This window comes from Tachyglossus aculeatus, chromosome 22 (genome assembly GCF_015852505.1).
Source record: "Tachyglossus aculeatus isolate mTacAcu1 chromosome 22, mTacAcu1.pri, whole genome shotgun sequence".
Lineage (NCBI taxonomy): Eukaryota > Metazoa > Chordata > Mammalia > Monotremata > Tachyglossidae > Tachyglossus > Tachyglossus aculeatus.
This window is the reverse complement of record NC_052087.1, coordinates 3,595,149-3,614,755: the sequence shown is the minus strand read 5'-3', so window position 1 is coordinate 3,614,755 and position 19,607 is coordinate 3,595,149. Positions and strand designations below refer to the sequence as shown.

General features: G+C 53.9%; 2 protein-coding genes across 2 annotated transcripts in view; both read left to right on the top strand.

Moving 5' to 3' along the window:
- Positions 1-13,057: 13,057 nt before the first annotated feature.
- On the top strand, positions 13,058-14,827 carry LOC119943465 (keratin-associated protein 10-2-like). Its single transcript, XM_038764453.1, has 3 exons — positions 13,058-13,109; positions 13,661-14,091; positions 14,232-14,827. The coding sequence occupies exons 1-3, from the start codon at positions 13,058-13,060 to the stop codon at positions 14,709-14,711; spliced, it is 963 nt and encodes a 320-aa protein (XP_038620381.1). The 3' UTR covers positions 14,712-14,827.
- Positions 14,819-19,607, top strand: part of GALNT18 (polypeptide N-acetylgalactosaminyltransferase 18) — a 207,981-nt gene continuing 203,192 nt past the window's right edge. Inside the window, exon 1 of the mRNA XM_038765072.1 lies at positions 14,819-15,640. Within this exon, the coding sequence (XP_038621000.1) occupies positions 15,400-15,640 (241 nt within the window). The 5' untranslated portion in view covers positions 14,819-15,399. The remainder of the gene's footprint in view (positions 15,641-19,607) is intronic.

The window sequence follows — 19,607 nt, the reverse complement described above, 5'->3', positions numbered from 1 at the left end:
GAGGGCATTCCAGGCCAGAGGTAGGATGTGGGCTAGAGGTCAATGGCAGGACAGGCGAAAACGAGTCACAATCAATCAATCAATCAATCAATCGTATTTATTGAGCACTTACTATGTGCAGAGCACCGTACTAAGCGCTTGGGAAGTACAAATTGGCATCACATGGAGACAGTCCCTACCCAACAGTGGGCTCACAGTCTAAAAGGGGGAGACACAGAACAGAACCAAACATACCAACAAAATAAAATAAGTAGGATAGAAATGTACAAGTAAAATAAGTGAGGAGGTTAGCAGCAGCAGAGCAGCGGAGGGTGCAGGCTGGGCTGTAGAAGGAGAGAAGGGAGGTGGGGTAGGAGGGGGCAAGGGGATGGAGAGTTTTGAAGCCAAAAGTGAAGAGTTTTTGCTTGATATGAAGGTTGATAGGCAACCACTGGCGATTTTTGAGGAGTGGGGGGTGATACTTCCATGGCTTCAACTGCCATCTCTTTGCGGATGATACCCAAAGCTACCTCTCCAGCCCTGACCTCTCTCCTTCTCTGCAGCCTCCTATTTTCTCCTGCCTTCAGGACATCTCCACCTGCATGTCTCACTGGCAACTCAAATTAAACACACCCAAAACGGAACTTCTCAACCTCTCACCCAAACCCTTTCCTCCCAGGACCTTTCCCAACTCTGTAGACGGCACCACTATGCTCCCTGCCTTAAAAGTCCATAAACTTGGCATTGTCCTAAACTCATCTCTTTCATTCAACCCACAAGCGCTTAGTACAGTGCTCTTCACACAGTAAGCACTCAATAAATACGATTGAATGAAGGTCATCAAATCCTGTTGATGCTTCCTTTACATCATTGCTAAAATCTGCCCTTTCCTCTCCATCCCGTCTGCTACCACGTTAATCAAAGCACATATCCTAGCCCACCTTAACCATTGCATCAGCCTCCTCACCGACCTCCCTGCCTCCTGACTGTCTCTAATCCAATCCTTACTTCCCTCAGTTGCCCAGATTATTTTTCAAAAAAAAGTTCTGTCCACATCAATCAATCTAGACTGTGAGCCCACTGTTGGGTAGGGACTGTCTCTATATGTTGCCAACTTGTACTTCCCAAGCGCTTAGTACAGTGCTCTGCACACAGTAAGTGCTCAATAAATACGATTGATCAATCAATCAATTGCATTTATTGAACAGTTAACTATGTTCAGAGCACTGTACTAAGTGCTTGGGAGAGTACAAACCAAACAGAGTTAGCAGATATTTTCCCTGCCCACAACAAGCTTACATTCCAGAGGGGGAAAACAGACAGTAACATAAATAAATAATTAATAATATATAATTATTAATAATAATAATAATGACATTTATTAAGCACTTACGATGTGCAAAGCACTGTTCTAAGCACTGGGGAGGTTACAAGGTGATCAGGTTGTCCCATGGGGGGGCTCACAGTCTTAATCGCCATTTTACAGATGAGGGAACTGAGGCACAGAGAAGTTAAGTGACTTGCCCAAAGTCACACCACTGACGAGTGGTGGAGCCGGGATTTGAACCTCTGACTCCAAAGCCCGGGCTCATTCCACTGAGCCACACTGCTTCTCTCTCTCTCTCTCTCTCCCTCTCCCTCTCTCTCTCTGTCTCATAAGTGCCTTGGGGTTGAAGGTGGGGCGTTTATCAAATGCCCAAAAGTCACAAATCTAAGTGTATAGATGATGCAGAAGGGAGAGAGAGGGCAGGGCAAAAAGGCATAATCAAGGATGGCTTCTTGGAGGTGTGAACTTCATTATGTTTTGAAGGAGGGAACAATGGTAATCTGGCATATATGGAAGAAGAGGGGATCCCAGGCTAGGCGGAGGGTGCGGGAAAGAAGTCGGCAGTGAGATAGATGGGGTCAGGGCAGAGGAAGTAAGCTGGAGCCAGAGGAGAGGAGTGTGCAGGATGACTCGTAGGAGAAAATCAGTGAGACGAGGTAGGATGGGGTGAGCTGATTGAGTACTTTAAAGCCCATGGCAAGGAGTCTCTGTTTGATGCAGAGGTGGATGGACAGCCATCGGAGGTTCTCAAGGAGTGGTGAGACATGGACTGAGCACTGTTTTAGAAAAATGATCCGTGCAGCGGAGTGAAATGTGGACTGAAGTGGGGAGAGACAGCAGGCAGGGCGGTCAGCAGGGAGGCAGGTGCAGTAATCAAGGCAGGGTAGGATAAGTGCTTGGATCAGCATGGTGGCAGTTTGGATGGAGAGAAAAAGGCGGATTTTAGCAGTGCTCTGAAGACAGAACCGACAGAATTTGGTGACAGATTATGTGAGTGGAATGAGAGAGAGGTGAATCGAGGACAATGCCGACATTTTCCCACTCCTCAAGAACCGCCAATGGTTACCCATCTAACTCTGCAAACAGAACTCCTTACCGTCGGCTTGAAGATACTTAAGTGCTTAGTACAGTGTTCTGCACATAGAAAGCACTCTATAAATACGATTGATTGAATGAATGAAAGATACCCAGTTTCTGCCCTCCTCGTTGATGTCCTACTACAATCCAGCCTATTCACTTCACTCCTCTAAAGTCAATCTACAGACTGTGCCTCAAACTCGCCTCCAACCCCTTGCCTGCTTCTTGCTTCTGGCCTGGAGCTCCCTTCCTCTTTAAATCCTAGAGACGATCGTTTTCCCCACTGCTCAGTGGAAAGAGCCCGGGCTTTGGAGTCAGTGGTCATGGGTTCAATTCCTGGCTCCACCAATTGTCAGCTGTGTGACTTTGGGCAAGTCATTTAACTTCTCTGTGCCTCAGTTACCTCATCTGTAAAATGGGGATTAAGACTGTGAGCCCTCTGTGGGACAACCTGATCACTTTGTAACCTCCCCAGCACTTAGGACAGTGCTTTGCACATAGTAAGCACTTAATAAATGCCATTATTATTATTATACTTCTGGGAAAATCTTGGAAGTAGTATGGCCTAGTGGAAAGAGCACGGGCCTGCGAGTCGGAAGATCTGGATTCTAATCCTGGCTCCATCACTCGCCTGCTCTATTACCTTGGGCAAGTCACTTCAATTCTCTGTGCCTCAGATTCCTCTGTAAAATGGCAATTCAATTCCTCTTCTCTCTCCTTCATAGACTGTGAGCCCCATGTGGGGCAGGGACTGTGTCTGACATAGTCACTTCAATTCTCTGTGCCTCAGTTTCCTCTGTAAAATGGCAATTCAATTCCTCTTCTCTCTCCTTCGTAGACTGTGAGCCCCATGTGGGGCAGGGACTGTGTCTGACACGACTACTCTGTATCTCCCCAAAAGTTCCAACAGTGCTTGGCACAATGTAAGCGCTTAAATACCACAATTATTATGACATTGAAAAGAGGTTGCATGGAAATGAATGGGGTAGAATGGGTCCACGTTCGCCCTGGCATGTGAGCAGAACAATTCACTCAACTCTCACGCCTCCTGCCAGTCAGTCTGTTGGTCCTATTTATTGAGCGCTTACTGTACGCAGTCTGGGCAAACTGGCCACATCCAGAAGGTCCTGCTATCTGTTATTGCTGATGATTCTCCTGGAGCCCCAACAATCAATCCATTGTATTTATTGAGTGCTTTACTGGGTGCAATATAACAGACACATTCCCTACAAACAATGAGCTGGCAGTCTAGAAGGGGAGACAGACATTAATGTGAATGAATAAATTACGGATATGGACATAAGTGCTGCGGAGCTGGGGTTGGGGAATAAAGGGAGCAAGTCACGGCGACACAAAAGGGAGTGGGAAAAGAGGAAATGAGGGTGCAGTCAGGGAAGGCCTCTTGGAAGAGATGCCCCTTCAATAAGCCTTTGAAGTCGGTGAGAGTAATTGTCTGTCAGATATAAAGAGAGAGGGGGTTCCAGGTGAGAGGCAGGATGTGGGCGAGAGGGCAACAGCAAAACAGATAAGATCGAGGTACAGTGAGTACACTGGCATTAGAGGAGCAAAGTGTGCAGGCTGGCTGCCCTTGGAATGACCATTAAACTTTTTTTTGATGGTGTTTGTAAAATGTTAACTATGCATCAAGCCCTGTTCTAAGCGCTAGGGTAAATACAAATCAATCGGAACAGACACCGCCCATGCCCCACATAGGGTTCACAGTCTAATTAGGAGGGAGAACGGGTACTGCATCCCCATTTTGCAGTTGAGGAAACGGAGGCACAGGGAAGTTAAGTAATTTGTCCAAGGTCACCCAGCAGACATTAGAACCCAGGTCCTCCGACACCCAGGCCTGCGCTCTTTCCTTTAGGCCACGCTGTTTCTCTCAACCTCCAAGGCCTGTCATTTTTGCAGATGGTAGAATATTCTTAGAGATTCCTTAGCAATGCTGTTTCAGGACTTTCTAACATTTTTTCTGATTTGCGCAGGTCATTTAATACCTCTATAAGTAGACATATCTGTCCTTCATCAGGATTGTTGATGTTTCCTGTCCCTCTGTCCCATTTTGGCTGAAAAGGCTGGTGGGAGAAGAGCATTCCATGCCAAGTGCCACGGGACCTCTGGCTATTCTCAAATCCTCCTCTTGATCTTCTGTTCATCCCGAGCCCTCTAACTCGGATGGCCACTCACGAGGGCTTGCAGTTTCCAGGGGGTGGTACCAGCGTGGCTCAGTGGAAAGAGCTCAGGCTTTGGAGTCAGAGGTCATGGGTTCAAATCCCAGCTCCGCCAATTGTCAGCCGTGTGACTTTGGGCAAGTCACTTAACTTCTCTGTGCCTCAGTCACCTCATCTGTAAAATGGGGATGAAGACTGTGAGCCCCCCATGGGACAACCTGATCACCTTGTACCCTCCCCAGCGCTCAGAACAGTGCTTTGCACAAAGTAAGCGCTTAATAAATGCCATTATTATTATTATTATTATCATTCAGTGGTATTTACTGAGCGCTCACTGTGTGCAGAACGTTGTACTAAGTGCTTGGGAGAGTACAGTATAACAGAGTTGGTAGACACATTCCCTGCGATCTCTATTTTTATCTTCTCTCCACCCTGGGATGAAAATGCAGTATCATTTGCTGAGGGCTCTTAGCTTTTGGAACTATCTCTTCAAACAAAGCATCTGGGGTCATTCGAGGATAAAAAAAGAGGAAATATATTATAGCTTGGCTTTTCTACTCTCCAAAAAGACCGATTGTGAGAAACACAGGATTAGACTCTGGATGAAAGCGTGTTGGTCCCTAACCTAGAAGTCATCCTAGTAATGATATTCATTGAGCACTTACTGATTACAATGCACGATTCTAAGATAAATCAATCAATCAATCAAAGGTATTTATTGAACACTTACCATTTGCAGAGCACTGTACTAAGCGCTTGGGAAAGTATGATAGGATAGAGTTGGTAGACACATTCCCTGCCTCACAACGAGAAGCAGCGTTGGCTTAGTGGAAAGAGCAGAGGCTTAGGAGTCAGAGGACAAGTGTTCTAATCCCGGCACTGCCACTTTTCTGCTGTGCGACCTTGGGCAAGCCACTTAACTTCTCTGTGCCTCAGTTCCCTCACCTGTAAAATGGGAATTAAGACTGTGAGCCCCATGTGGGACAACCTGATTACCTTGTATCTACCCCAAAGCTTAGAAGATCACTGTAAGTGCTTAACAAATGCCATTATTTAATTTGTAATTTAACAGGCTTACAATCTAGAGGCAAAGATATGTATCCAAGTGTTATGGGGCTGAGGTTGGGGTGAATATCAAGTGCCCAAAGGTCAGAGACCCAAGTGCACAGAAGATGCAGAAAGGCAAGTGAGTCGGGGAAAACAGGGCTTAATCAGGGAAGGCCTCTTGGAGGAGACGTGTGACCTAAATAGAGAAGCAGCATGGCTCAGTGGAAAGATCATGGGCTTGGAGTGAGAGGTCATAGGTTTGGGCAAGTCACTTAACTTCTCTGTGCCTCAGTTACCTCATAATGGGGATTAAGATTGTTAAGGATTAAGATTAAGGTTGTCCCACGTGGGACAACCTGATCACCTTGTATCCTCCCAGCGCTTAGAACAGTGCTTTGAACATAGTAAGTGCTTAACACATACCATCATCATCATTATTATTGGTATTATTATGAAATCAAACAAGACTTTGAAAGTGGGGAAAGTGGTGGTCTGTCATAAATGAGGAGGAGGGAGTTCGAGGCCAGAGGGGAGACGTGAAACTGTTAGCTCCCATCTTGACTGTAAGCTCATTGGGGCTGGGGAACGTGTCTGTTTATTGTTGTATTGCACGCTCCCAAGCGCTTAATACAGTGCTCTGAACATAGTAAGCGCTCAATAAGTACGACTGAATGAGTAAATGAATGAATGTGGGGAAAGGGTCAGTGACAAGATACACAGGATTGGGGCATAGTGAGTAAGCAGGTACTACATGAGTAAAGTGTGCAGGCGAGGCTGTAGAAGGAGTTCAGTGAGGTAAGGTAGGAGGGGGCAAGCTGTTTGAACACCTTAAATCACTATGATAACAATGGTGGTATTTGTTAGGCACTTACTTTGTGACAAACACTGTACTAATCGCTGGAGTAGATAGAGGATAATCAGGTTGGACAAAGCCCCTGTCCACCTAGGACTTACCCTCTAAGTTGACGGGAGTAGGTTTTAATCCCCATTTTACAGATGAGGAAACTGAGGCCCCGAGAGGTTAAGTGACTTGCCCAAGGTCCTACAGCAGACAAGTAGCAGAACTGGGATTAGAACCCAGGTCCTCTGACTCCCAGGCTCGGGATCTTTGATTTTCTACATTATTGAGCAGCAAAAACTCACCACACTGCTCACCTAGACCCAACTGCCTCAAACCAATGGTAAGGAGTTTCAGTTTGACGTGGAGGTCCACTAGGGAGACACGGGATGAATGCTCGTTCAGAAAAATGATCTGGGGAGCAGAGTGAAGTTTGGACTGGAGTGGGGAGAGACGGGAGGCAGGGAGCTCAGCAAGGAGGCAGGTGCAGTTTTCAAGGCGGCATAGGGTAAATGCTTGGATTAACGTGATAACAATTTGGATGAAGAAGAAAGGGCAGATTTTGGCGATGCGGTGAAGGTGGAACCGACAGAATTTGGGGACAGAGGGAACATCTGGGTTGGGAATTTGGGAAAGTACAACAGAAGCCCAAGAAGCTTGCATTCACATTAGCAGACAGTGGAATCGGAATAAATCGGATGTTGAATCAAACATACACATTAACACGAGCGCTGAAGACGGGTATAAATAAAGGCATAAGGTCACAGTAACACGAGGGCAAATTTGGCTCTGAGTGTCCTGTTAATCTGTGATTATGGTACTTAATAATTATGGTACTTGTTCAGCGCTACTGTGTGCCAAGCACTGTTCTAAGTGCTGGGTTGGATACAAGCTAATCAGGTAGGACACAGTCCCTGTCCCACATGGGCTCACGGTCTTAATCCCCATTTTATAGATGCAGTGATTAAGGCGCAGAGAAGTTAAGCGACTTGCCCAAGGTCACACGGCAGGCTTGTGGTGGAGCTGGGTTTATTAATAATAATAATGATAATAATGGTATTTGTTAAACACTTACTATGTGCCAAGCACTGTTCTAAGTGCTGGGGGAGATACAAGGTAATCAGGTTGTCCCACGTGGGGCTCACAGTCTTAAGCCCCATTTTACAGATGAGGTAACAGGCACAGAGAAGTTAAGTAACTTGCCCAAAGTCACACAGCTGACAAGTGATGGAGCCGAGAACCCATGACCTCTGACTCCCATGCCGTGCTCTTTCCACTGAGCCATGCCGCTTCTTTGGGTTTAGAACCCAGGTCCTTCTGACTCCCAGGACCGTGCTCTATCCAATAAGATGGTTTTAAGGGCGGTGAGAGGGTTCTGGAAAGGCTGACATTTTCCTAATGTCACTTGGAGTTGCCAGCAATATCTGGAATCAGCATGGAGTGTTTGTTGGTCGGGGGGAGTGGGGGGGATTAAGAGGACTGTGTAATGTGGATTTGAGGGCTGTAGCCCATTCCTTCTCCTCCTCGACTAAGAGAGCATCTCTCCAGAAGTTAGTGTTGGGCTGTGCAGTCAGAACCATCTCCCGAAACGATGCTTTGCAGCAGATTACTCACTAAAAGGGGAGCAGGAGCCCCCATGTTGCCCTTCAGTCTCCACCCAGAGGCCTTATCCCAATCAATCACTTAATCAATGGTATTCTTTTCTGGCATTTGTTGGGCACTTATTATGTGCCAGGCACTGTAATAAGTGCTGGGGTAGATAGAAGGTTGTCAGGTTGGACACGGTCCCTACCCCACATGGGGCTTACAGCCTTAATCCCCCTTTTACAGAGGCGGTAACTGAGGCACAGAGGAAGTGAAGGGACATAGCAGACAAGTGGCAGAGCTGAGATTAGAACCCATGGCGTTCTGAATCCCAGGTCCGCGCTCTATCCACTACGTCATGCAGCTTTCCCATTTATTTAGCGACTGCTTACTGCAGTCACATAGCAGATGAGTGGTGGAGCCAGGATAAGAACCCAGATCCTCTAACTCCCAGGGCGTGCTCTTTCCGCGAGGCCATGCTACTTCTCTATTCATTTATTTATTAAGGGCTCTGTGTGTGTGGAGCACTGTACTTGGGAGAGTACGATAGAGCAAGTAGATCTGATCCCTGCCCTCAAGGGGCTTAGGAGGAGACAGGCCCTAAAATAAATTACAGGTTTGAGGAAGAAATAGAGTATGAACTTAAGTGCAAGGGGGAAGAGGAGGTGGGGAAGGTACATGGATTCTTAAAGCACTCAACCCCTATGCTCTAAGAGAACTGACAGCCCGGTCCAGTTACATGTATTCAATTCTTAAATATTTGACAAATGTTTACCAGACAAAACGCGAGACCTCAAGAGCGTAATCCTCCAATTTCCATAGATTAAACGAATCACGAGCACAGTTTATGCTGATGATGTTTTCTGGGCAGGCGACATCAGTGTTATTTGAGCCTTTACTATTTGAGTAGATATGATAATTATAAGAATGAATCGAGGGGTAGGAGTGAGTCATGGAAAGTGTTAGGCTAGCAAGGGAATGGACGGCTTTAATCTGGGAAGGATTCCTGGGGAAGGGAGCCTCGAAAGCCAACAGAAGCAATCTTTGGGCCTCCCCTGCAGTGATTTGTGGGTAGCCATGTAGCATGGGAATGGGACACGGATTAGAGAAGGGAGAGCGGGTGACTTCCCAGTAGTCCCCCACTGGGCATGCTCCATCCCTAAATGGTGACCCCCTTCAGCCCCAATCTGATTTTTTTATGATATTGGTTAAGCACTTATTATGCGCCAGCACTGTGCCATCGTACTAGGCGCTGGGTAGATGCAAGCTAATCAGGTGGGACGCAGTCTACGTCCCACGCGGGGCTCGCGGTCTTAATTCCCATTTTACAGATGAGGCGACTGAGGCTCAGAGAAGTTAAATGACTTGCTCAGGGTCACACGCTGATCGATTCAGGTTGGGCCAAACTCCATAATGGATGGAAAGAGCGTCGGGAAGTCAAGACCAAGCTATCTCTTGGGTTGAATGAGCAGTACCCTCGTTGTGTTTTCACTAATATTCCGTCCAATCCGTCTAGCTAAAAAAACCCTCACAGCCTATTTTTGGGGGGATTCATTCATTCATTCAGTTGTATTTAGTGAGCGCTTACTTGTGGTATTTTCCCAGAAATGAAAACATCCAACATTCTACAGCAATGGATATGTTAGAATTATTGGAAAAGTTGGGTCTGTTCCTTCAGCTAAATTTGCGTGGAACTGGGTAGAGCTTCCCTCCCCGGCTCTGACGGGAAAAGGGGCTGTGGGGAGAAAGGAAAACGACTTCAGTTCAAGGGAACTTTCTGCCCCTGCATTGAGAGAAAAGAGCAGAGAAAGAAGGACAAGATCATTGCCTCCCTCTTGGAGGCAGCAGATTTCTATGATTTGGTTTTCTACATTATGGAGCAGCAAAATCTCTGTCTCTTTTACATTGGCGTACTCGCATACACCTGCACACGCACACGCTTTTTAGCTTAAATTGGATGAACTCTTCCAGGAGCTGGATTGGGGAGGGGGGTGGGATTGTATTTTTTAAGCACTAAGTGCCAAACTGGGTACTAAATGCAGGGATAGATGGGAGATAAATCAGGTCAGGTACAGTCTCTGTCCCAGAAGGCGCTCACAGTCTAAGATGCAGTTGGGTATCGAGATGGGGAAGCGGGGAAGGGGGGCAGGGTAGCTTGCGCCTTAGTTTTTCACTGAAATCTCTAAGTCTCAGTTCATATCATAAACGTGGGGCTGCCTGGAAGTGGAAGCTGATGATTTTGACTCCTGTCCTACATGTTTTGTTTTGTTGTCTGTGAGCCCTTCTAGACTGTGAGCCCGTTGTTGGGTAGGGACCGTCTCTTTATGTTACCGACTTGTACTTCCCAAGCGCTCAGTACAGTGCTCTGCACACAGTAAGCGCTCAATAAATACGATTGAATGAATGAATAAAGCTGATAGCTTTCGGGGGCCTGAGTTCAAAGGGAGAGATTCGGCCCCGGGAAGGAAGGCTGCGAAGTCAAGGAGTGGACTTGGGACTTTTCTTGATGACCCCCTTACAACGTGGGAGAGAGGGCACCAGCCCATTCTTGGTTCCGCAGAGCAGCTGGCCGAGTGGGTGTTTCCCGAGAGGGAAATCATAAGAATAACCAGACCCCGGAGCTAAATCCCGTGGGTGAGACTGTCTCCCCAGCTCTCTGAGCTGGTCTCCCAGGTTTGTTCAACCCAAGTGTCTGGCGAGATCTGAGAGTTTTCAAGCAAGGGCTGAAAAAGACCTAAAATGGAGATTTTTTTTTTTTTGTTTCAGCCCCGATTCGGTTTTTGAAGACTTTCCGCCCTAAAATCCCTGCTCCCTTTTCACTCTTGAACTGAAAATGAAAAGTTGATATCTGTGAGATTACTAATCACACAGGCGCCGCCTGCTTCACTGGAGGGCAAAAGGGCAAATCTCTCATACCTGGGTGCGCTCCGGATGGTCCGAGTGCCCGGCATTTCTGTCCCCCCAGGTGGTCGTGCGAAGTGGGTTTCATGCCAAGCTAACCATCGTGTCAGTCACCCTCAGGAGGTACCGTCTGAGGGCCCTGCAGGAGGAGTCCGACCTGGGGCGGGGATGAATAACCAGGACAGGAGTTAGAGGGGGCCGGGATGCGCCGGGCATTCTCCTCTCCTGGACAGAGCAGTGGGAGAGAGGAGGAAAGGCCCGGGGGAGTGGACAGAGGGCCTGGGGGAGGGGACAGAGGGCCTGGGGGAGTGAACATAGGGACCGGGGGAGTGGACAGTGTGCCCGGGATGTGGACAGAGGGACCGGGGGAGTGGACAAAGCACCCCGGGGTGGGTGGTCAGAGCACCTGAGGGGTGAGCAGAGGGCCTAGGTTGTTGACAGAGGGCCCGGGGGATTGGGCAGAGGTCTCGGGGGAGTGGGCAGGGGGTCCCGGGGGTGGACAGAGCTCCCGGGATGTGGACAAAGGGACCGGAGGAGTGGACAAAGCACCCCGGGTTGGGTGGACAGAGCACCTGAGGGGTGAGCAGTGGGCCTAGGATGTTGACTGAGGGCCCGGGGGATTGGCAGAGATCTCGGGGGAGTGGGCAGAGGGCCCCGGGGGTGGACAGAGCGCCCGGGATGTGGACAGAGGGACCGGGGAATTGGACAAAGCACCCCGGGGTGAGTGGACAGAGCACCTGAAGGGTGAATAGAGGGCCTAGGATGTTGACAGAGGGCCCGGGGGATTGGGCAGAGGTCTCAGGGGAGTGGGCAGAGGGCCCCGGGGGTGGACAGAGCTCCCGGGATGTGGACAGAGGGACCGGGGGAGTGGACAAAGCACCCCGGGGGTGGACAGAGCTCCCGGGATGTGGACAGAGGGACCGGGGGAGTGGACAAAGCACCCCGGGGTGAGTGGACAGAGCACCTGAGGAGTGAACAGAGGGCCTAGGATGTTGACAGAGGGCCCGGGGGATTGGGCAGAGGTCTCAGGGGAGTGGGCAGAGGGCCCCGGGGGTGGACAGAGCGCCCGGGATGTGGACAGAGGGACCGGGGAATTGGACAAAGCACCCCGGGGTGGGTGGACAGAGCACCTGAGGGGTGAACAGAGGGCCTAGGATGTTGACCGAGGGCCCGGGGGATTGGGCAGAGGTCTCAGGGGAGTGGGCAGAGGGCCCCGGGGGTGGACAGAGCTCCCGGGATGTGGACAGAGGGACCGGGGGAGTGGACAAAGCACCCCGGGGTGGGTGGACAGAGCACCTGAAGCGTGAGCAGAGGGCCTAGGATGTTGACAGAGGGCCCGGAGGATTGGGCAGAGATCTCGGGGGAGTGGACAGAGGCCCCGGGGGTGGACAGAGCGCCTGGGGAGGTGGGCAGAGCGCCCCGGGGGGTGGACAGAGGGGCCGAGGGATGGACAGAGGGCCCGGGCAGTGGGCAGAGGGCCCCAGGGGTGGAGAGAGCGCCTGGGGAGGTGGACAGAGTGCCCCAAGGGGGGTGGACAGGGCAGCTAGGGGGTGGGCAGAGTGTCTGAAGGGTGGATAGAGCGCCCCGGGGGGGGGGTGGACAGAGCTCCTGGGGGTGGACAGAGGGCCTGCGATGTAGACAGAGGGACAGGGCAGTGGGCAGAGGGCCCCAGGGGTGGAGAGAGCGCCTGGGGAGGTGGACAGAGTGCCCCAAGGGGGGTGGACAGGGCAGCTAGGGGGTGGGCAGAGTGTCTGAAGGGTGGATAGAGCGCCCCGGGGGGGGGGGTGGACAGAGCTCCTGGGGGTGGACAGAGGGCCTGCGATGTAGACAGAGGGACCGGGGGAGTGGGCAGAGGGCCCCGGGGGTGGACAGAGCGCCTGGAGAGGTGGACAGAAGGCCCGGGGAGTTGACAGAACGTCTGGTGGATGAATAGAGAGCCTGGGGGGGTGGGTGGACAGAGGATCCGGGTGAGTGGACACAGCATCCCGGGGGGGTGGACAGAGCTACTGGGGGTGGACAGAGGGCCCGGGAGGTGGACAGAGGGACCGGAGGAGTGGGCCCCGGGGGGGGGGACAGAGAGCCTGGAGGGGTGGACCGAGCATCCCGGGGGGTGAGCGGAGGGGCCGAGGGATGGGCAGAGCATCCCGGGGGGTGGGCGGAGGGGCCGAGGGCTGGACAAAGGGTCCGGGGGGAGTGGACAGAGGGTCCTGTGGGGTGGACAGAGGGGCCGAGGGATGGGCAGAGGAGGGTCCGGGGGAGTGGCCAGAGGGTCCGGTGGGGTGGACAGAGGGCCCGAGGGACGGGCAGAAGGCCCGGGGTCCGGGCGCGGCTGGGGCGGGCGAGGGGGCTGACGGCTGGGAGGCGGCGGGGGCGGGGCCGGGGGGGGGGAAGGCGGCTCCTCATCGGTCGGCGGCCGCGGAGCCGGATTCCGATTGGCCGAGGCGCTCGTCGCTCGGGGGCCGGGCTCCCCCGTGCCCGCGCCCGCCCGCCCGCCCGCCCGCCCGCCTGCCTGCCCGCCTGCCCGCCTGCCCGCGTCGGGGCCGAGCCTGGGGCCGGGGAAGGGGCCGGGGACCGGCGTCAACTGCCAAGCTGGTGACCGGGAACGGGACCGGGACCGGGACCGGGACCTGAGCGCTGCGGGACGCTCCTGGATCATCCTGCGCGCTCCTGCGCGGTGCGCTCTGCTCCTGGACGCTCCTGCGCGGTGCGCTCCTCTCTTAGCGGTCCTGTGAGGTCCGGTCCGGTCCTGTGCGGTGCGGTCTGCTCCTGACCGGTCCTGTCCGGTCCTGTGCGGTGCGTTCTGCTCTTGTCCGGTCCTGTGCGGTGCGTTCTGCTCCTGTCCGGTCCTGTCCGGTCCTGTGCGGTGCGTTCTGCTCCTGTCCGGTCCTGTGCGGTGCGTTCTGTTCCTGTGCGGTGCGTTCTGCTCCTGTCCGGTCCTGTCCAGTCCTGTGAGGTGCAGTCCGGTCCTGTGCGTGCGGTCTGAACCTGTCCGGTCCTGTCCGGTCCTGTGCGGTGCGTTCTGCCCCTGTCCAGTCCTATCCAGTCCTGTGCGGTGCGTTCTGCTCCTGTCCGGTCCTGTCCGGGCCTGTGAGGTGCAGTCCCCGGGCCTGTGCCGTCCTATCCGGTCCTGTGCGGTGCGTTCTGCTCCTGCCCAGTCCTGTGAGGTGCAGTCCGGTCCTGTGCGGTGCGATCTGCACCTGTCCGGTACTGTCCGGTCCTGTGCGGTGCGTTCTGCTCCTGCCCAGTCCTGTGAGGTGCAGTCCGGTCCTGTGCGGTGCGATCTGCTCCTGTCCAGTCCTGTGAGGTGCGGTCCGGTCCTGTGCGGTGCGATCTGCTCCTGTCCGGTCCTGTGCGGTGCGTTCTGCTCCTGTCCGGTCCTGTCCAGTCCTGTGAGGTGCAGTCCGGTCCTGTGCGGTGCGGTCTGCTCCTGTCCGGTCCTATCCAGTCCTGTGCGGTGCGTTCTGCTCCTGTCCGGTCCTGTGCGGTCCTATCCGGTCCTGTGCGGTGCGTTCTGCTCCTGCCCAGTCCTGTGAGGTGCAGTCCGGTCCTGTGCGGTGCGGTCTGCACCTGTCCGGTCCGGTCCTGTGCGGTGCGTTCTGCTCCTGCCCAGTCCTGTGAGGTGCAGTCCGGTCCTGTGCGGTGCGATCTGCACCTGTCCGGTCCTATTCGGTCCTTTGCGGTGCGTTCTGCTCCTGCCCAGTCCTGTGAAGTGCAGTCCGGATCTGCACCGGTCCGGTCCGGTCCGGTCCTGTGCGGTGCGTTCTGCTCCTGTCCAGTCCTGTGAGGTGCAGTCCGGTCCTGTGCTGTGCGTTCTGCTCCTGGCCGGTCCTGTCCAGTCCTTGAGGTGCGGTCCGGTCCTGTGCGGTGCGATCTGCACCTGTCCGGTCCGGTCCGGTCCGGTTCGGTCCTTTGCGGTGCGTTCTGCTCCTGTCCAGTCCTGTGAGGTGCAGTCCGGTCCTGTGCGGTGCGTTCTGCTCCTGGCCGGTCCTGTGCGGTCCTGTCCGGTCCTGTGCGGTGCGTTCTGCTCCTGTCCGGTCCTGTCCGGTCCTTGAGGTGCGGTCCGGTCCTGTGCGGTGCGGTCTGCACCTGTCCAGTCCTGTCCAGTCCTGTGAGGTGCGGTCCGGTCCTGTGCGGCGCGGTCTGCACCTGTCCAGTCCTGTCCAGTCCTGTGAGGTGCGGTCCGGTCCTGTGCGGTGCGGTCTGCTCCTGTCCGGTCCTGTGCAGTGCGGTCGGGTCCTGTGCGGTGCGATCTGCTCCCGTCCAGTCCTGTCCGGTCCTGTGAGGTGCGGTGCGGTCCCGCGCGGTCCTGCGCGGTGCGGTCCGCTCCTTGAGGTCCTGTGAGGTCCTGTGCGGCGCGGCGCTGTGCGGTGCTGCGCGGTGCTGCGCGGTGCGCTGCGGCCCGTCCGGTCCGGGCGGGGGCCTCGGGGGCGGCCGAACGACTGGGGCGCGGCTCTCTATGGAGGGAGCCGAGGATGCTGTGCACCAGGAAGACCAAAACTTGGGTGTCCACCTGCGTGATCCTCAGCGGGATGACCAACGTCGCCTGCCTGCTCTACGTGGGCTGGCTCACCAACTACCTGGCCGGCCTGCTCCGCCCGCGGGGCCCCGCGGGGCCCGGGCCCGGGCCCGGACCCCCGCCGCCCCCCACCGCCGCCCTCACCATCGCCGACCGCCTGGACCGTCTGGAGAGGGTCATCAAGCAGCACATCCAAGGTCAGGCCCGAACAACGCACCGCGACGCACAACACAACACACACACACACGCCCGGGCCCACCCGGGGCCGGCGGAGCGGGCGGGGGGCCGGGGGAATGGGTGGGGGGTGTGTGTGGGAGGTGTGGATGGGGGGTACGGAGTGTGGGAGTGTGTGTATGCGAGGGGTGTGTGTGGGAGGGATGTGTGGGGTGTGGGTATTTGTGTGAATGGGGGGTGGGTGAGTGGGGGTGGGTGGGAGTGTGTGTTTTTGTGGGGGGGTGTGTATGCGAGGGGGGTGTGTGGGAGGGATGTGTGGGGTGTGGGTGTTTGTGTGAATGGGGGGTGGGTGAGTGGGGGGGTGTGAGTGGGAGGGGGTGGGTGTGTGTGTTTGAGGGGAGTGGGGATGTGAGTGGGCGTGTGAGCCCACTGTTGGGTAGGGACCGTCTCTGTATGTTGCCAACTTGTACTTCCCAAGCGCTTAGGACAGTGCTCTGCACACAGTAAGCGCTCAATAGATACGATTGATGAGGATGATGAGGATGATGTGGGTGCGTATGTGAGGGGGGTGTGTGTGAGGAGTGTGTTTGTATGTGTATGTGAGGGGTGTGTGTGGGAGGGATGTGTGTGTGGGTGTATGTGAGGAGTGGGTTTGTGGGGGGGTGTGGGGGTGTGTGTATGTGAGGGGTGTGGGGGGGAGGGATGTGTGTGCACGTGTGTGTAAGGGGAGTGGGGATGTGCGTGGGTGTGTGTGGGGGGACGTGAGTGGGTGTGTGGGATGTGAGTGGGTGTGGGGGTGTGGAAGTGAGGGGGCAGTGTGGGTGCATGTGAGGAGTGTGGGGGGGTTGTGTGGGGAGGGACTGTGTGTGTGGGTGTGCTTGTGGGGGGTGTGTATGTGAGGGGTGTATGTGAGGGGTGTATGTGAGGGGTGTGTGTGGGAGGGATGTGTGTGTGCGTGTGTGTAAGGGGAGTGGGGATATGCGTGGGTGTGTGGGGGGGATGTGAGTGGGTGTGTGGGATGTGAGTGGGTGTGGAAGTGAGGGGGGAGTGTGGGTGCATGTGAGGAGTGTGGGGGGGTTGTGTGGGGAGGGACTGTGTTTGTGTGTGTGTGCTTGGGGGTGTGTGTGTATGTGAGGGGTGTGTTTGGGTGGCTGTGTGGGGGTGTGTGGGTATGTGAGTGCCGCCAAGCTAGCTCTCTTCCTCCCTTCAAGGCCCTGCTGAGAGCTCACCTCCTCCAGGAGGCCTTCCCAGACTGAGCCCCTTCCTTCCTCTCCCCCTCGTCCCCCTCTCCATCCCCCCATCTTACCTCCTTCCCTTCCCCACAGCACCTGTATATATGGATATATGTTTGCACATATTTATTACTCATTTATTTATTTATTCATTTTACTTGTACATATCTATTCTATTTATTTTATTTTGTTAGTATGTTTGGTTTTGTTGTCTGTCTCCCCCTTTTAGACTGTGAGCCCACTGTTGGGTAGGGACTGTCTCTATATGTTGCCAACTTGTACTTCCCAAGCGCTTAGTACAGTGCTCTGCACACAGTAAGTGCTCAATAAATACGATTGATGATGATGATGATGAGTGGTGTGAGTGGGTGTGTGGGTGTGGAAGTGAGGGGGGGTGTGGGTACATGTGAGGAGTGTGTGTGGGGTTGTGTGGGGAGGGAGTGTGTGTGGGTGTGCTTGTGGGGGTGTGTGTTTGGGTGGCTGTGTGGGTGTGTGTGTGTATGTGAGGGGTGTATGGGGGAAGGATGTGTGGGTGTGTGAGTGGGGTGTGTGAGTGGGGTGTGTGTGTGTGTATGAGGGGAGTGGGGATATGTGTGGGTGTGTGAGTGGGGGGTGTGTGTGTGTGTATGAGGGGAGTGGGGATATGTGTGGGTGTGTGGGGGATGTGAGTGGGTGTGTGGGTGTGTATGTGAGGAGTGTGGGTGTGTGGGGGATGTGAGTGGGTGTGTAGGTGAGGAGTGTGTGGGGGGGGAGTGTGTGTGTGAGTGGGGTGTGTATCTGTGTGATGTGTATGGGTCGGTGCTAGCCCCTTCTAGCCTGTGAGCTTGTTGTCGGGTAGGGATGGTCTCTGTTGCCGAATTGTACTTTCCAAGCACTTAGTCCATTGCTCTGCACACAGTAAGTGCTCAATAAGTACTATGGAATGAATGGGTGGGTGTGTGTGGAGTGGGTGGGTGTGGGGTGTGTGTGTGTGTGTGAGGGTGTGTGTGGGGGGGGAGTGGGGGGGTGGGTGTCTGTGGGGTGTGTGGCTGGGTGGGTTTGTGTGGATGGGTCACTGCTGCCTAAGGGTGGGACTAAACTGTCAGCCCGGTGGGGGCAGGGATCATCTCTCTTTATTGCTGTATTGTACTTTCCAAGCGCCTAGTACAGCGCTCTGCACACAGTAAGTGCTCAGTCAATACGATGGGATGAATGAGTCAGAGGTCATGGGTTCAAATCCCGACTCCGCCACTTGTCAGCTGTGTGACTCTGGGCAAGTCACTTCACTTCTCCGTGCCTCAGCTGCCTCATCTGGAAAATGGGGATGAAGACTGTGAGCCCCCCGTGGGACAACCTGGTCACCCTGTAACCTCCCCAGCGCTTAGAACAGTGCTTTGCACGTAGTAAGGGCTTAATAAATGCCATCATCATTATTATTACGAAGGAATTATGAATGAACGAATGTAGGTCGTTGCATATGTGTGGGTGGGTGGGTGACTAGAGTGGGCAGCAGTGTTGGAAGATAATAAGAATAATAATAATAATGGCATTTATTAAGCACTTACTATGTGCAAAGCACTGTTCTAAGCGCTGGGGAGGTTACAGGGTAACCAGGTTGTCCCACGAGGGGCTCACAGTCTTCATCCCCATTTTACAGATGAGGGAACTGAGGCTCAGAGAAGTTAAGTGACTTGCCCAAAGTCACACAGCTATAGTCTGTGTGTGTGTGTGTGTGTGTGTGTGTGTGTGTGTGTGTGGCCGTTTTAGCTCGTTGAGGGCAGGGAATGTGTCTCTTTATTATTGTATTGTACTCTCCCCAGCGCTTAGTACAGTGTTCCGCACACGGGAAGCGCTCAATAAATGCCGAGGATGAGGATCACGCTGAGAGTGCTAGCTCCCTCCAGCCCGGGAGCTCGTGGGGGCCAGGGAATGTCATTGTTTATTATTGTCGCGTGCTCTCCCCAGCGCTTAGGACAGTGCTGTGCACCCAGTAAACGCTCTATAAATTCCGAGGATGAGGATGATGATGATGCCGAGACTGTAAGCTCCCCCCTCGTTGTGGGCAGAGAATGCCGCTCTTCACTGTTGTATTGTACTCTCCCGAGCGCTTAGTACAGTGCTCTGAAGGCGGTAGGCGCTCAATAAATACGACTGACCGACTGACTGAGTGAATAAAAGGAGCCCTACGCGTTGTAGCGAGGAAATACCTCGCGTTGAGGCCGGAGGGCGTCATGCTAGGTGGGGAGGGGAGAGAATACAGTCGGGGGAGCGCCCTCCTTTTCTTCCTCACCTCCCTTCCTTGAGAGGGGGATGTGTGTGTGTGTGTGTGTGTGTGTGTCTGTGTGTGTGTGTGTGTGTGTGTGTGTGTGTGTGTTGTGAGCCCACTGTTGAGTAGGGACTGTATATGTTGCCAACTTGTACTTCCCAAGCGCTTAGTACAGTGCTCTGCACACAGTAAGTGCTCAATAAATACGATTGATTGATTGATTGTGTGTGTGTGTGTTTGCACGCGGGTGCAGAGCCCTGGAGGGAACCGGGAATGTGTGCTTTTTTAACTCCTTTTTTCCTTCCTTGTCTTTGGCAGGCACAGCTTCCCCGTCCTGCATCCCATCCCCGCATCCCATCCCCACATACCATCCCCGTATCCCATCTTGGCATCCCATCCCGGCATCCCATCCCCACATCCCATCCCCGCATCCCATCCCGGCATCCCATCCCCACATCCCATCCCCGCATCCCAACCCCGCATCCCAACCCCACATCCCATCCCTGCATCCCA

What these genes read in the sequence shown, in the direction of transcription:
- LOC119943465 (XM_038764453.1), top strand. Translation starts at nt 13,058, where the DNA reads ATGGGCAGAGCATCCCGGGGGGTGGGCGGAGGGGCCGAGGGCTGGACA. An exon ending in GGCCGAGGGCTGGACAAAGG is followed by an intron (nt 13,110 to 13,660) that starts GTCCGGGGGGAG and finishes CGGTCCTGTGAG; the next exon opens with GTCCGGTCCGGTCCTGTGCG. An exon ending in CTCCTGCCCAGTCCTGTGAG is followed by an intron (nt 14,092 to 14,231) that starts GTGCAGTCCGGT and finishes CAGTCCTGTGAG; the next exon opens with GTGCGGTCCGGTCCTGTGCG.